This window comes from Dermochelys coriacea, chromosome 7 (genome assembly GCF_009764565.3).
Source record: "Dermochelys coriacea isolate rDerCor1 chromosome 7, rDerCor1.pri.v4, whole genome shotgun sequence".
In the NCBI taxonomy this organism is placed as follows: domain Eukaryota; kingdom Metazoa; phylum Chordata; order Testudines; family Dermochelyidae; genus Dermochelys; species Dermochelys coriacea.
The window spans coordinates 54,163,272-54,179,457 of NC_050074.1; the positions used below are offsets into that span (position 1 = coordinate 54,163,272).

At 45.0% G+C, this 16,186-nt stretch overlaps 1 protein-coding gene and 1 long non-coding RNA gene across 4 annotated transcripts; one reads left to right on the forward strand and one right to left on the reverse strand.

The window, feature by feature from the left end:
* Positions 1-3,689: 3,689 nt before the first annotated feature.
* FUT11 (fucosyltransferase 11) lies at positions 3,690-14,999 on the forward strand. Of its 3 annotated transcripts, XR_005294152.2 has the most exons (5): positions 3,727-4,508; positions 5,951-6,576; positions 10,902-11,148; positions 11,862-12,030; positions 13,875-13,927. XR_005294152.2 is itself a non-coding variant. In XM_038411089.2 (3 exons), the coding sequence occupies exons 1-3, from the start codon at positions 3,765-3,767 to the stop codon at positions 14,020-14,022; spliced, it is 1,518 nt and encodes a 505-aa protein (XP_038267017.1). In that variant the 5' UTR covers positions 3,690-3,764; the 3' UTR covers positions 14,023-14,999. The 3 variants fall into 3 exon arrangements, 1 of the variants encoding a protein (XP_038267017.1); XR_005294153.2 differs by lacking the exon at positions 11,862-12,030; XM_038411089.2 differs by lacking the exons at positions 10,902-11,148; positions 11,862-12,030 and having other exon boundaries at positions 3,690-4,508; positions 13,875-14,999.
* On the reverse strand, positions 5,582-5,902 carry LOC122460964. Its single transcript, XR_006282628.1, has 2 exons — positions 5,802-5,902; positions 5,582-5,704 (listed from the first exon to the last, which is right to left on the reverse strand). It is a non-coding gene; the product is annotated as an uncharacterized LOC122460964 (long non-coding RNA).
* Positions 15,000-16,186: the final 1,187 nt, after the last annotated feature.

Below are 16,186 nucleotides of genomic sequence, written 5' to 3' on the forward strand. Positions count from 1 at the left end.
TGATATTGCAGCCTTGAGTGAGACCCACCGGGCCAAGGAGGGCCAATTAAAAGAGGATGGAGGTGGCTATACCGTCTTTTGAAAAGGAAGGCCACCTGAAGAGAGACTAATTCACAGGATTGATTTTGCCATCAAAAATAAGATCGCAAGTCAGCTTTTGGGTCTTCCCATTGCTATCAAGAATATTTTATGACTCTTCAGCTCAAGCTCACCAACAACCAATATGCCAGGGTCATCAGTGCATATGCCCCAACTGTGACTGGTTGGATCACAGAAACCCCCTCAGGTACTGCCAACTGATGTGGCAAAACTACTTCTGCCCCTGCTTTCCCAGCCCTCCCAGCTTTGGACTTTAGGCCCCTGCCTGGTTTGAGCCAGAACCGCTAGCCTTCTGCAAACCCAGACCCAGGTCTGAACTACATTCACTAACAGCTGTAGGCTTAAACTGAAATTAGCTTAAGAGGTGTTCCTGTCTTTAACACTCTGATGCCCAACTCCCAATGGGGTCCAAACCCCAAATAAATCCATTTTACCCTGTATAAAGCTTAGAAAGGGTAAACTCATAAATTGTTCACCCTCTATAACACTGATAGAGCGGTATGCACAGCTGTTTGCCCCCCACCCCCAGGTATTAATATATACTCTTGGTTAATAAGTAAAAATTGATTTCATTAAATACAGAAAGTAGGATTTAAGTGGTTCTAAGTAATAGCAGACAGAACAAAGTGAATTACCAAGCAAAATAAAATAGAACATGCAAGTCTAAGCCTAGTACAGTAATAAAACTGAATACAGATAAAATCTCACCCTCAGAGATGTTTCAGTAAGTTTCTTTAACAGAGTGGATGCCTTCCTAGTCTGGGCACAATTCTTTCCCCTGATACAGCCCTTGTTCCAGCTCAGGTGGGAGCTAGGGGATTTCTCATGATGGCTACCCCCTTTGTTTTGTTCCACCCACTTATATATCTTCTGCATAAGGTGGGAATCCTTTGTCCCTCTGGGTTCCCACCCCTCCTTCTCAATGGAAAAGCACCAGGTTAAAGATGGATTCCAGTTCAGGTGCCATGATCACATGTCACTGTAAGACTTTATTACCCACGTGCCAGGCCACAGGTATACAAGAAGACTAACAAGTAAAACAGAGCCACCTACAGTCAATCGTCCTGGTTAATGGGAACCATTAAGATTCCAAACCACCATTAATGGCCCACACTCTGCATAACTACAATAGGCCCTCAGAGTTATATTTCATATTTCTAGTTTCAGTTACAAGAGTGATACATTTATACAAATAGGATGACCACACTCAGTAGATTGTAAGCTTTGTAATGATACCTTGCAAGACACCTTTTGCATGAAGCATATTCTGGTTACATTATATTCACACTCATTAGCATATTTTTATAAAATCATATAGAATGCAATGTCACACCAACAATCGATGACGATGATGACAAGGAGCGGTTTTATAGAGCTCTCAGTGCGGTCCTCACAGCCCCACCTAAGGCAGACAAACTCATCCTCTTGGGAGATTTCAATGCCAGAATTAGACAGGACTTCCACCTCTGGAGCAGCACAATAGGCAAAGAAGGGGTGGGAGGGAAATATAAACCCCAACGTTATTTTCCTCCTCAGCGACTGTGGGGAGCATGACCTGCTCATCACAAACAACATCTTTAGGCAGAGTAACAAATTTAAGACCACTTGGAAACATCCTTGGGCCAAACACTAGAACCTCCTTGATTACGTTATAGTCAGAGCCTGAGATTACACTGATGTCTGTATAACATGAGCCATGAGAAGTACAGATCATTGTTGGACAGACCATCGATTAGTAATTAAGGGGTTTGGGGTTGGCAGACCGTGATATACTAAAAACCACAGACTCAGGGCAACACTGGTTTCGTGCCTCATTACAATTTGTAACACACACTTGCCTGCTAACCCTTAATGGCCCCTTTTGCATAACAGTCTAACCTTTATTGTCCACTGCAGTGCTTAGTGACAACGCTACTTATACCAATGGAAGAGCTTCTCCCATTGGTGTGGGTACTCTACCTCCCTAAGAGATGGTCGCTATTTTAATAGGAGAAGCCCCCCTGTCAACATAGTACTATCCAAACTGGGAGTTAAGTTGGTATAACTGTGGTGCTCACGGGTGTGGATTTTCCATACCACTGAGTGACATACTGACATAAATTTGTAGCATAGACCAGGGCTCAGATTTCCTTCCCCAAACCTGAAGAAGAGCTTGGTGTAGCTCCAATGCTTGTACCTAAAGATGATTACCTTGCCCATGATGTCTCTTTCATAGCCTGGGACCAACCCCGTACGTTCATACAAAAGTCTTTCTGATGCCAGTTGGTTTTGTCATGAACCACCTCACTTTCTGCTATACCCTTTTTCCATATGGGGATGGGTGGATGTGAGTGACAGAGGGAGTACAATGGCCACACACTATGCGAATGCTACGGTGCCGTGTGCCTGTAGGCTGGAGATCTTGACGATGGATGGCCTTGGCCAGACTACCACCTTTCCCTTGCCAGCGTGAGCCCTGCTGTCACCGCCGGGTGTGGGATCCATTGAGCATGCAGGCTGGGTTGGGGCTAGCTGTCTGGCTTGCTAGTGTCACAGCATTGCCATGGGCAATTTGTCCCTGGCTGCTGCTAAGCGAATGGCACCAGGATGCTGCCTGTGCTGGGCTATGAGGGGATTCTATTTCTCCTGCTGTATTTGGGGGGGAGCCTACATCTAGCTTCTCATGGCCCAGCCAGGCTTATCCTGTGGGGGCGAGGGGCCATCCCTCAGCACTGGTGTGCCTGGGCAGTGTGTGTTGCAGGCTGTGCAGGGAGCGATGTCTCAACTGATCTGCTGAACTCGGCATAGACAGGCCACACCTGGACAGGGAGCGAGTATGGACGGGAGGAGGGAGGGGCGGGCCAGCATCAAGGTGGGGCTGCCCCGAATGCCTGAGCAGGCACCACAGCTAAGGTTGCCAACCCTTCCAGTTTTGCTGGGAGTCTCCCACTATGGATCTCTGAGGGGAGGTGACTGAAGCCAAACCGGGAGATTTTAGGCTGCTAAAAGTCCAGTGGGGCTAACGCAGGCTCCCTGCCTGCCCTGGCCCCACACTGCTTCCAGAAGCAGCTGGCACCTCCCTGGGGGAAGGGAGGCGAGGCAGGGGGAGGGTCTCTGCATGCTGCCCCTACCCTGAACGCCAGCTCCTGTTAGCCAGGAACTGTGGCCAATGAGAGTTGCGGGGGCGCTGCCTGCAGGTAGAGGTAGTGTCCAGAGCCCCCCAGGAGCCACAGAGACGGGCCAGCCACTTCTGGGAGCGGCTCGGGGGCCAGGTCAGGCACGGGAGCCTGCCTTAGCCCTGCTGCGCCGCTGACTGGGAGTCGCCCCAGGTAAGCGCCGCCTGGCCGGAGCCTGAACCCCCAGCCCTGAACCCCGTCTTGGAGCCATCACGCCGAACCCCCTCCCGGAGCTTGCACCCTGCGCCCCTTCTTGTACCCCCGCCTGGCGAAAACGAGTGAGGGTGGAGCAAGAGCGAGCGCCGGAAGGAACGGGGCGGGGCCTTAGAGAAGGGGCGGGGCCAGGGAAAGGGTGTTTGGGTTTGTGATTGGACAGTTGGCAACCCTGGCCACAGCGCGGAGGGGCTGGAGGGCGCGAGGGACTGACGGAGGGGCGGGGCTAGCAGCAGCGGCGGCGGCGGCGGCGGCGGGACGGGGGGGCTGGCGGGCGCCCGCGCGGAACCGCCGGCAATGGGCGTTCGGGGCGGCGGGCAGGGCCGGGCGTCCGGGCCGCGCTGTTGCCTTATAGCGAGCGTGGTGCTGGCGGTGCTGGCCGCGGGGGCCTGGCCGCTCGCAGCCGGAGAGTGGGAGCTGCCGGAGGGGCCGCCCGAGCCCCGCGGCCGCTCCCCTTTCCAGCCCAGCACCGGCCTGCCCCCGGTGGAGTTCGGGGCGGTGGTCGCGGCCTCGTACCGGGGCCCTGGGAACGGCGACACCCGCCGCAACCGGGAGCTGCCCATCCTGCTGTGGTGGAGCCCGGGCCTCTTCCCGCACTTCCCGGGAGACACGGAGCGCATCGACTGCGCGCGCCGCTCCTGCCTGGTGACCCGGCGCCGGCGGGTGGCGCTGCACCAGCGCACCAAGGCCATTATCTTCTACGGGACGGACTTCCGGGCCTACGAGGCCCCGCTGCCGCGCCTGCCCCACCAGACCTGGGCGCTGTTCCACGAGGAGTCCCCCATGAACAACTACCTGCTCTCCCACCGGCCCGGCATCAGCCTCTTCAACTACACCGCCACCTTCCGGAGGGAGTCGGACTATCCCCTGACCCTGCAGTGGCTGCCCAGCCTGGCCTACCTGCGCCGGGCCGCCCTGCCGCTGGCGGAAAAGGAGCGGTGGCGAAAGCAGGGCTATGCCCCGGTGCTGTACATGCAGTCCCACTGCGACGTCCCCTCCGACAGGGACAGATACGTGCGGGAGCTCATGAAACACATCCAGGTAAGTGCTCGGGCTCCTGCGGGGAAGGCAGAGAGAGGAGTGGGGGAGACGCTCCATGCTTCAATTGTGCCAGGGCTGAGCCCCGCTGCCTCTAGGCTTGGCCATTAGCCCTGGCACCTCTGGGCTTGCTGCATTAGTTACGAATGTGTAAAAATTGCTTGAGCTCCAGCACCTCTTTCATTACGAGTTAAATCCTGGAGACTGATAGCTGAGGGGCTGATAGCTATGACTGTTTGTGGGGCCTGACTAAACTTGAGTTAGTAACCTGGTTGACATGAGGGGGAGCAGTCTAGACCCTCAGGCTGAAGAAAACTGGGATCTAGCCTACCTGGCATTGAGCATCCCATATCTGATCTCATCCTGATGAAGTAATTGGGCTATAATGGGAAGGGAAGCACACTGAGGACCAGCCTGAGGGTAAAGCTAGTTGTCTTATAGTCAAAATCAGGGTCGCCCTATGAGATTAAATAACGCATAAACATTCTTGCTAGCAATCATGGTGGCTGAACACAGTTTAACTGTACTTGTAAACAAGGAGAAATAATGTTCAGCACTTGTTCAATTATACAATTACTAACGACTGTGTTTGGACAGGATTACATCTTGTATTGTAGACCGAAGATCTGCTGTTAACTCAGTTTTTGAGACTGTATGCAGTGTTGTTGTAACCGGTTTCGTCCCAGGAGATCAGACATCAACTTCTGTTGACGAGATAGGCAGGCTTTCTCGAGCTGCACAGAGCTCTTCAAGTGTGGGAAAGGTACTCTGAGCGTCACAGACACAGCTAAATACAAGGTGGTTTTACATACCTTGTTTGTTTAACATACCTAGTTAGCACATATTCTAAGGGACCTTTTAAGGTGGAGTGTCCCATTAACTCCTCTGCAGTCATAGGATTAAAAAAGGGGGGTTAGTGGGTTACAGGTTGATATGGATTAATTGATGTCTATACAGCTTTTGGGAAGTGCTGTGACAGTATTATATTAAGAAAAAAATTACAGGAAAAATGAGCCGCATCCTCTCCCTCACCAACTCCTGTTCTGCATTGCCCACTACATAAGCATACCATTTTCTAAAGTTTCTACTTCTCCAAGTTTTTCTGCATCTTGTGTCTGTCAGCTATAGTTAAACATCTGAGGCACAGTTCTGCTGCAGGACACAAGGAGGTGCAATCGACTTGGGGAATTCCTCTTAACCTGTTGGGAAAGGAATTGAGTGCTTGGAAGAGGAAGGAGGGTTGAAATATAAATGTTCTCCAATGAATATTAGACGTTTTAGAATTTTTTGGCTTACTCCACTTGTTGAGAAGGAAAATGTTGGAATGAGAGGCCAAGCTCAGATTCTTAGGAACGGTCAGAAGGAATCGTATCAGGGAACTGTCCACTGAAAATAAGTTTAAAACGGAGAAATTACTTTTGTAAAGATGATTATTACTATTTTAGGTAGACTCCTATGGTAAATGCCTGAATAACCGAGAGCTTCCCAGTGAGAGGCTGAGGGACACTTCTACAGCCACAACAGAGGATTCTGAATTCATGACCTTTATCTCCAGGTACAAGTTTCATCTTGCCATGGAGAATGCCATATGCAATGACTACATGACCGAGAAGCTGTGGCGTCCAATGCATTTGGGCGCCATCCCTGTATACCGAGGCTCCCCATCTGTGCGGGACTGGATGCCTGATGACCTCTCCATCATCCTCGTGGATGATTTTGGAAGCCCCCAAGAGCTAGCACAGTTCCTTGACTTCCTGGACAGGAATGGAGAGGAGTATTTGAAATATCTGGAGTATAAGAAGCCGGGAGGCATTACAAACCAGTTTCTGCTGGAGAACATGGAGAGACGTGAGTGGGGAGTGAATGACATGACTTTGCCCAATTACCTGAATGGCTTTGAGTGTTTCATCTGTGATAGGGAGAACATCCGAATCACTAGTGAGAGGGATCATAAGAAATCTCGTGGGAAGGTGCCACCTCCTGAACCCCACATAGCTCAGTTCACACACATGGGATGTCCCATGCCAGCCCCTGGCTTTGGAAACATTGAGGATCTCTCTGCAGGAGACAGGTATTTTATTAATGTTGTTTTTACAAAATCATTTTTTAAAAGCCCAGTTAATACAGGTTTGTATAATACTTTTCACCCTGAAGGATCCCAAAATGCTTCTCAAACTATGTATGTAGAGCAGCGCTGAAAAGTATGACGCCCCTTAGGTGGAAGCAAGAGTCATGTATGCTATATACAGCCATGTAGTTGAAAAGGGGGAATTCGTAAAGAGCATTGGTTAGTGGTTAAAGCAAGGGATTGACCTCTCAGAACAGGATGAATGGGCTCTGTCCCTGCTTTTGCACAATGCTGGTGAAAGGTACTGGACTGGCAGTCCTAAAGGCTGGAGTCTTCTGTCCACAGGCCGGATTCAGCATGGGCAGAGGTAGTGTAAGCTTTCCTCCACTTTACCAGCAATCTAACTCATAACTGTTCTGATCAATTATAATAGCCCACCTTAATTGATTAGTCTCGTTACAGTTGGTGTGACAACACCCATTTTTTCATGTTCTCTGTGCATATATATCTTCCTACTGTATTTTCCACTGCATGCCTCCAATGAAGTGGGTTTTAGTCCACAAAAGCTTATGCCCAAATAAATGTGTTAGTCTCTGAGGTGCCACAAGTACTCCTCGTGGTTTGTTTTTTTTAGTCCTTTGTATCTCTGCTAAGATGGCTAATAATTAGGTCAGTTAGGCATTTGTCATGATGGTATTTGTGTTGTAGACACCTGCCCCTTAAGAAATGGTCTGAGTCTACCCAATCCATTTGACGTGAGCTGTCAGCCATCATATAGTAAAACCTTTCAGCCACTGCAGACATTGGCTGTACTTGAACCATGACCTGCTGCTGAAAATTTCCATATCCTGTTGCCAGTTCCACTGTGTAAACTATTAATGTAACAAAACAGAATGATTGATTCAAATATCAGAAGACTCACTCCCTAGGAAGAAATCATTGCTGCTTTATCTCAATTGATTTTTAGTAACAGGTCTCCTGATACCTTTGTGCATCTGGAGTTCTGTATTTTGGAATGCTAAAATGTTAGTAGAGACCTCTGTACTGCAAATGTGCACTCCATCATTTTAAGTAGTCTTTAACCTGATTTGTAAAATAGTTTCTTAACATGTCAGAGGTATGTGTTGTCATTGGGGACAAAGTCTTAGCCAAGTCTGAAGTTTTAAAAAGAAGCATTTAAATTATCCAAGTGCAAAAGAAGTGTTTGAAATTTCTTAACTGTTCAAAACAATCTGTTTTTCTACATTTCAATACTATTAAAAGTGGCCAAATTAAATGTTAACAAATGTCTTTTTCTCCCTGTCCTATCTCCCTTCCCCCAAAATTTCACCTGGAGGTCATAATAATTCCTTATGAAGCTCATTGCACAAAAAAAAATCTCATTTTAAATTTAATATCCTTTTTATTATTATTTTCAGAATATCACAAGTGATCCATGTATGGACCAATTGCAAAACCAAATTACTAAGTAAAGGAGTTCCAAAAAGCTTTAAAATGATTTTATCTTCTGTTGGTGGTTTTGAGGGGCTTTTGGAATGTGTTTTCTTAATAGAAAGATTCACTCCCCCATTATAAACAGCTGCCAAGACAAGCTATGCAAGATCACTGTCAATAGAACTGAGTACTCACTACTTTCCTTGGTGGTGGTCTTTTTTCTTTCTTTGTACTTTATTTGTTAGGGTGACCTCTTGAGTAGCAGGTGGCAGAAGAGATATAGTTTAGGCAAGTAACAGTTGTTACTGAATAGGCATGGTGAGAGTGCCAGATTTTCTGGATGGAAGTTAGGGTAATGTATGGTTCTGTCAGGGGATCATCAATCTGAGTGTATGTGTATACTGTAGCTCCATATTCCAAGTTGTAGGTCTCTTATACCGAGGTCTCTTAAAAAGAAAAGGAGTACTTGTGGCACCTTAGAAACTAAGTACTTCTTTTCTTTTTGCGAATACAGACTAACACGGCTGCTACTCTGAAAAGAGGTCTCTTAGTGTCTCGCTGTCCAACAGTAGACCCCTCACCCATTATTTTCAGACAACTTGTATCTGGGCCATCAGACAAGAGGAAAATGGTGAGATCACACAACACAAAACTTCCATGCTTCCTGGTCATCTGCTGCAGAAAGATATCTGTATGCTATACAGTCCAGCTTCCATGAGATGACCAGCAGGATTCCAGATGAGAATTTGGGCTTTAACCATCTGTGCCAACAAAATATAGATGAATGGTAAAGAGCTATCAGTGGAGTGACAGAAACACAAAATGGCCACTCTCTTGTGCAAAACTTTAGTTTAGTTCCATGGTTCTGTAACTTCATAATTACAGTTGTATGAAGCTTCAGAATCTGATTATAGTATCACAAGCCAGCAAAATCAGTTTGGCTGATACACATACTGACAGGCACAATAGGGTATGTTGTCTTTTGCTTATTACATATGTAATAAGTAGGAACTACAAAAACACAATTGGATCCCTATAGCTGTTTGCTAACTATATACAATGTGCAAAGCCTAGCTACATATATACACTGCTGCCCTGGCAGAATCTGATGACTATTGAACATAAACAGCAAGAGCAACAGTGCTTACAAAAAAGAAAAGGAGTACTTGTGGCCCCTTAGAGACTAACAAATGTACTTGAGCATAAGCTTTCGTGAGCTACAGCTCACTTCATCGGATGCATTCGGTGGATATTTTCCACCGAATGCATCCGATGAAGTGAGCTGTAGCTCACGAAAGCTTATGCTCAAATAAATTTTAGTCTCTAAGGGGCCACAAGTACTCCTTTTCTTTTTTGCGAATACAGACTAACACGGCTGCTACTCTGAAAAGTGCTCACAAACTATTTAAAGGAACTCTCCCATATTACTAGACCATACAATGTGTGTCTGAATTTGCAATAATTATGTACAAGTGTGAGGCTTGTATTTACAATCATACTTGGTATACATTTATCTTTTTAAACACATGAGTACAGTGACTTTAGTGCTGTTGAAAGGTGCTGTCTTGGCAGCCCTGTTGCCTGAAGACCTTTCATAGAATAGGAATTGTTGAACACTGGGTCCCAACCTGGGGCTCCAGCGTTTACACTGCATTATGCAGGTCTAAGTCCAACCACCATTATCTCAAACTTCCTAGCATCCTAGCAATGTAACTGCTTTTATAATTTAGTTTTCTAATTTCCCCCTACTGTTACTCACACTTTCTTGTCAATTGTTTGAAATGTGCCACCCTGTTTACATTTGCCTCGTTACCACTACAAAAGTGATTTTTTTTTCCTGCCATGGTATTCTACTGTTAAGAATAGCCCACCTCCACTGTAATTGAATTGTCTCGTTAACATTGACCCCCCACGTGGTAAAGCAACTCCCATCTTTTCATGTACTCTGTGTGTGTGTGTGTGTGTATATATACCTGCCTAATGTTTTTTTCCACTCCATGCATCTGATGAAGTGAGTTTTAGCCGACAAAAGCTTATGCCAATATAAATTTGTTAGTCTCTAAGATGTCACAAGTACTCCTAGTTGTTTTTGCTCATACAGACTAACACGGCTACAACGCTAAAATCTGAATGTTATGTCTGTCATGGGGAGAATGCTTAGATTTCAGAGGAGAGGAGCCAAAGGTTACAAATGTTTGGTAGTATAAGATACTCCAGCTGGAAGTGAAATACGCTAGTGGGATGATGAAGACGTACACTAGTTCCATTACATGCACACACTAGAATTTAATTCAGGATGGGAAAAGCACAGACCAGAACAATTTCAAACCCACACAAGGATAGATATAACATAATTTAGGTTAGTAGAATTGTTCTTGTTGTTATAAAGGTGTTTACCAGTGGTCAACAGTGTTAAAGTCAAAGGTTGCTTTGATTTTTAATGCTGTTCTGGTTTCAGTTTCTGGTGTGTTTAGGTTTTAATTTGTTTTAATGTATATGTACAGTTCAGTGCTAGTTCCGTCATGCTGGGGCACAAGCTTTTTAATATTCCAAAAGGAGAGAGTTGAAGTGTCAGAGTGAAATTTATTATGTTCCCCACTCAAAAACTGTTAATGGTGATGTAAAAAGAAAAATGCCAGATTGTCCTTATCAAGGCTGTAATTCCTGTAGGAAGCCCATGAGATGTTCATTGAGTCTCAGCTTGAGTTTGGACCTTGAAGAACTGTTACTAGCACTGTTTGCTGATAAAATGATGTAACCCATGAAAAGTATATAAATGTATATATTTTTATCCTAATCATAAACCAAAATGATCTATGGATCACTTTTGAAAGAGGATGAAACATTAACTCTGATACCTGATTAACTTCCAACCTCATTTCCCCAAAATTCAGGCTCAGAATGCTACCTTTTCCATTATCCCCCCAACACTTCTCAGGGCTTGGAGGAAATATCTCAAATGATTGTTCTGCATTTCCACACACACATTCAGTTCCACAAAAGACATCTAACCTGGACGGACTGACAAGGGCTCAGAACACGTCTGAATGCTGCTTTCTCCTAATGAGATTTTGAGGCAGTTTGACTGCAAGAGCAAGCTTCTCTGCCCCCAATCCTGTGCTTATAGATCAGTTCTGAAAGGTAAGTTCTGAGATCCCCATAGATATACTCTGAAGAAACCTTCCACTTCAAGTGACATTATTGATGATGGGAAAACTAATTCTATTGGTCGAGGATGTACATACACATTTGAATGTTCACAAAGAACATTTCTCTGACCATACTGTACACTTCCTTTGGGACTTTTGTACAAAAACCAGTCGGAGAACACTTCAGTCTCTCAGGTCACTCGATTACAGACCTGAGAGTGGCTATCCTTCAACAAAAAAAACTTCAAAAACAGACTGCAGCGTGAGACTACTGAATTGGAATTAATTTGCAAACTGGATACAATTAACTTAGGCTTGAATAGAGACTGGGAGTGGATGGGTCATTACACAAAGTAAAACTATTTCCCCATGTTATTTCTCCCCCCCACCCCACCCCCCACTGTTTCTCAGATGGTCTTGTTAACTGCTGGAAATGGCCCACCTCGATTATCACCACAAAAGGTTTTCCTCCTCCCCCCCCCCCCCCGCTAGTAGTAGCTCATCTTAAGGGATCACTCTCCTTACAGTGTGTATGATAAAACCCATTGTTTCATGTTCTCTGTGTGTATATATAAATCTCCCCACTATATTTTCCACTGAATGCATCCGATGAAGTGAGCTGTAGCTCACGAAAGCTTATGCTCAAATAAATTTGTTAGTCTCTCTAAGGTGCCATAAGTACTCCTTTTCTTTTTGCGAATACAGACTAACACGGCTGCTACTCTGAAACTTGTACTATATATGTGAGGATTGCTTCTGGGCAATACAGCCTTGAAGGTTTCTTCATCCTATGATGAGTAGAATTGGTGCCAGAAGTGCTGTACTCGTTATCTTGGGGGGGGACAACTAACGAACGTGGCATTCTGGATAAGGAGTAAGTACTGCGTAGCTGATATGGACAGGTTTGAAATGGCATCCCACTCAGTTTTTCTGGCCAGAATCTGTGGTAGTCTTGCTTGGCTGAGGAGGGAACAGATTCCATGAGAGGCTGAATGTTAAGGATCATCAAGAACAATTTGCCAGGTTTAGCTAGTCATGGAACGACTTCAGTGACAACTACATGAAGTTTTGGTGTACTCTGTCACAATATGAATGGGAGAGGAGGTGCTCCACATGACCATGAATGGGAAGGGAGCTGCCATACACACACTTTCTGTTAAGATGTAGTCCATGCTATGACAAAGTTTGAGAACCTTAGTATATCCCCCCCGGCCTCCCCAAAAAACTGAGTAACTGGAAGGCTCAAGGGATTGATGGGATTCAAAGCCTTTCCTCTCTTGATTACTGATTCAAATACAGCCTAGGCTTCTTATGAACAAAAGCTGTTCCCATCTGATAGCTGTTTAGTGTTTGCTATGACTTGTGGTCTCACCCCCATCTCCAGTTATCGCTATATGGGCCATGGAGAGCTACTTCAATGCTCCTAGAGGTGGTCGTTCCAGGTTAGGATTATGTGCTGCAAGGTTTTATTTTATTAGAGGACTACATTCTTCAAGGCTGTTGACGTTGTATCTTACCCTAACACTAAATTCACAAACACAAAATCTAAACAAGTTCCAAAGCCAGTACTGAGGTGTCATGGTTTCTGAAGGGAATTTACTTAGCAGATTTCTTAGAATACATTTAGAGCTGGGGTTCTCAAACGGGGTCACGAGGTTATTACATGGGGGTCACAAACACTTTATGAAACAGAGCAACTGCTATACAGTATATAATGTAAATCTAGCATTTTAGAAAATTACACACACCTTTCTGTTGCAATGTACTATATTTACTTCAGAAGTATTGTAAACGTATAATGCAGTGATGGTTGTTCCTAAACAAAGTATATCTTTTTATCACCACCGCTTTAAGGAAATGGGACTCTGGGGATTGTATCATGTGCACAGATTTGTTTTGAGACTAAAAAGATGGTACTGAGACAACATTAGAGGGCTTGATTGTTCAGCAGCTGAAGAGCTGCATTAAACCGCAGACCAATCAGAACACTGAGATCGACAAAAAAGGGGGATAATTTATAATTTAACAATCAGACACACAGGCAGGGGCAGTGATGGGAGGGGTGGCTTGCAGGGGCTATAGCCACCCCAAAATTTGCTTTAGTCCCTGCCCCCCATAGCCATGTCTCCAAGTGCAAAGGTCAAATGTGACACAGAAGTAAGGGTGGCATAGTGTGGCATTGCCACCCTTACTTCTGCAGTTCTGCACTTCTGGTGGCTGTGCTGCCTTCAGAGTTGGGTGCCTGGTCAGCAGCTGCCGCTCTCCAGCCACCCAGCTCTGAAGGCAGCTCCTGCTGCCAGCAGCAGCACAGAAGTAAAGGTGGCAATGGCGTACTAAGTCTGCTTTGACAAAGTTTCTTCGTGCCCATCCCCAGTATGAAACAGTAACTAGTTTAAAAAAAAAAACTTAATAATTAAACAAAAATGTGTGATAAATTGAGCACTTAAAAATTAGTTTGTGTTTTTAATTTATAATGGGGGGTTGCACTCAGAGGCTTACTTTGTGAAAGGGGTCACCAATAGAAAGTGTTTGAGAATCACTGATTTGAGAGGGAGTACAGTGGCTCAGTAATTCCAATATTTAATAATGAACTTCCCCAACCTCTGTCCTTCATAGTCCCCTCTTAGGTAAGAGAGGAATTCAGTCTTATTGTTGGTTCAGCATCAGACCCCCTCACTTTCTAATAGCTTGTTGCGCTTTTCCTCTTCTGTGTTTCAGCTGGAAGGAGATGTGGCTACAGGATTATTGGCAGAGTCTTGACCAGGGTGAGGCTCTCGCCACCATGATTCGCCACAACGAGTCTCATCAGGGAAGATTTTGGGATTATATGCATGAGATCTTCGTGAAGAGGACCAGACAGCAGTGACCATCGTCATGAGCACCTGGTTCAGTGTTACACAGAAGGCTGGGAGGGAAGAGACTTTTACTTGTCTCTGAAGACAATGTCTTGGAACGCAAGAGGAATTTTTTCATGGGATCTGAGGACAGTCAGTCTCTGATCAGGCTTGAGTTCATCACACACACACTACTTCAGCAGTGGATTCCCATCCCTGTTCTGGAGGCACCATCTTCTGGAGTCAGAGAAGAATTCAGTCTCTGTGCTTTCAGTGTAATTTCCTCTGATCAAAAAAGTATTACTTTGTGCCAAATGACTTGGAACATGGGCCTGTTGAGGCTGAACTGAGGTGTCTTAAGCTTGTTTTATTTCAGGAATTTAATTCCACATATTCAGTATTATTTTTGTAAAGGCTTTTTATTTCACTAGGCACTTATCCCTCCCATTAAGATGGGTGTTTTTTTAAATCAGGGATACTAGTAAATGCCCGGCTTTTATGAACAAGTAATTTTTCTAGTGAGGAAATTATGATAGATTATATCTGGGGAGAAGGGTTATGCCTTATGAAACTTCAGTGATAAAGCATTCCCTCTTCAAGTGAATATGCCTCAAACATAGTAAATTTCGGGAAGTTTTTTCCCTTCCCCTCCCCTCCATCAAACAGAATTCACTTCTGTTAAATGATGACAATCTTAGTGGTCTTGGCAAAAACATCATTTCAGATGTGGTATTTCTTACTCCTGTAAATCTCATCATGATCAGGATATGGAAAGAACTCTGCAATTTATACCCCCACACTGTGTGGGCATGAACACGTGTGATTTACATGCTGTGTGAGTCCAATTCACTATTTTTCCTGTGTTCCGTGAACTAATGACAACTGATCTTAGACCAGCCCTCTAACCCAGTAATTCTCAAACTTTTTTTTCCCCACGGATCGCTTTAAAATTGCTGAGGATCTCGGCAGACCACTTAATGATCTTTCCAAATATTGTTTGTACCGTTAGCTAACTATTGTAAAGGGCTTTGGATAAAAATTCTATATAAAAAACAAACTTTAATACTTTTTTTTCTTCAAATAAAAACACACAACTCGTATTTTAATATCAGTAGTCTTACCTCTCTAATGCGATGGATGTGTCCTCTCTCCCCTGCTGCGGCAGCCCCTGAGTTGGGGCTGGGAAGGAGGGGGGTCTCTCCCCTGCCGCAGCAGCCCTAGAGCTGGAAAAAGTCGCCTCTTTCTCTGGCCGCCGCAGCCCCTCTTCTCACCCCACTGCCCCCTCCCACCTACCCCTTATTCCTCCCAAGGCCACCACTGCACCTTACATGTGAGTCTTCTCCAGGGTACAGGTACCTAATTAGTGGATCCACGCCTGCGCAGCTCCACTAATTAGGTGTGTGGCCCTTCATTCTCTCCTGTGCGGCCACCCAGGCACGCCCCTGAGAGGGAACTTTTCGCAGACCACCTGAATGGAGCTCGCGGATGATTGGTTCTCCGCGGGCCATAGTCTGAAAACCTCTGCTCTAACCTATTTGTAGACATAGCGTGTCTCCCCTCAGTCTTTTCTCCAGAGGCAACATATCCAGCTTCCTAAACCTCCGCTCAAAGGTCCCATTTTTAAAATAATTTAGTCTTGATGTCACTTTCTTCTGAACACTCTTGTTTGTCTTTTTTTAAAAGTATTTAGAATTGATCCATAGCCATAATCAGTGCGGATGAAAGTGGAATAATGTTTTACATTTATTACTGCTATTAATACAGCCTCTTTTACAACAGCATTGTATTGTTGACTTGTTTAATTTATCATCCATTATGGTGACCAGATGCTGTCTTGTGCCTATATGCAGTATATCTTTGCTCTGTTTTTGTGCAGTTGATTAATCCTTCATAGATGTTTCTCTGCAGTTATCTCGCTCATTTAGCCCTTTTTTCAGTTTTTCAATAGAGTATTTTAATTCCATTCTTCCATTCTACACTCCTTCCTAGCTTCATATAATCAGAATTTGTTTCACTTGCTCATGTTGCCATCTTCCAAGTCCCTAATGAAAGTATTAATAGTGCTGGACCCAGAACAGACCTCTAAGGAACATCAGACAGCATCTCTTCCTAACTTGACATTAAATCATCGATAATTGGTGTTCAGTTTTTTCATCCAGTTCAGTCATTTTATGTAAATTCCATCTAATCTGTTTT

Excerpts from the sequence above, each read along its gene's own strand:
- FUT11 (XM_038411089.2), top strand. The coding sequence starts at position 3,765 with ATGGGCGTTCGGGGCGGCGGGCAGGGCCGGGCGTCCGGGCCGCGCTGT. Across the intron at positions 4,509-5,950 it reads AGCTCATGAAACACATCCAG|GTAGACTCCTATGGTAAATG; the intron begins GTAAGTGCTCGG and ends TTACTATTTTAG. Across the intron at positions 6,577-13,874 it reads GATCTCTCTGCAGGAGACAG|CTGGAAGGAGATGTGGCTAC; the intron begins GTATTTTATTAA and ends TCTGTGTTTCAG.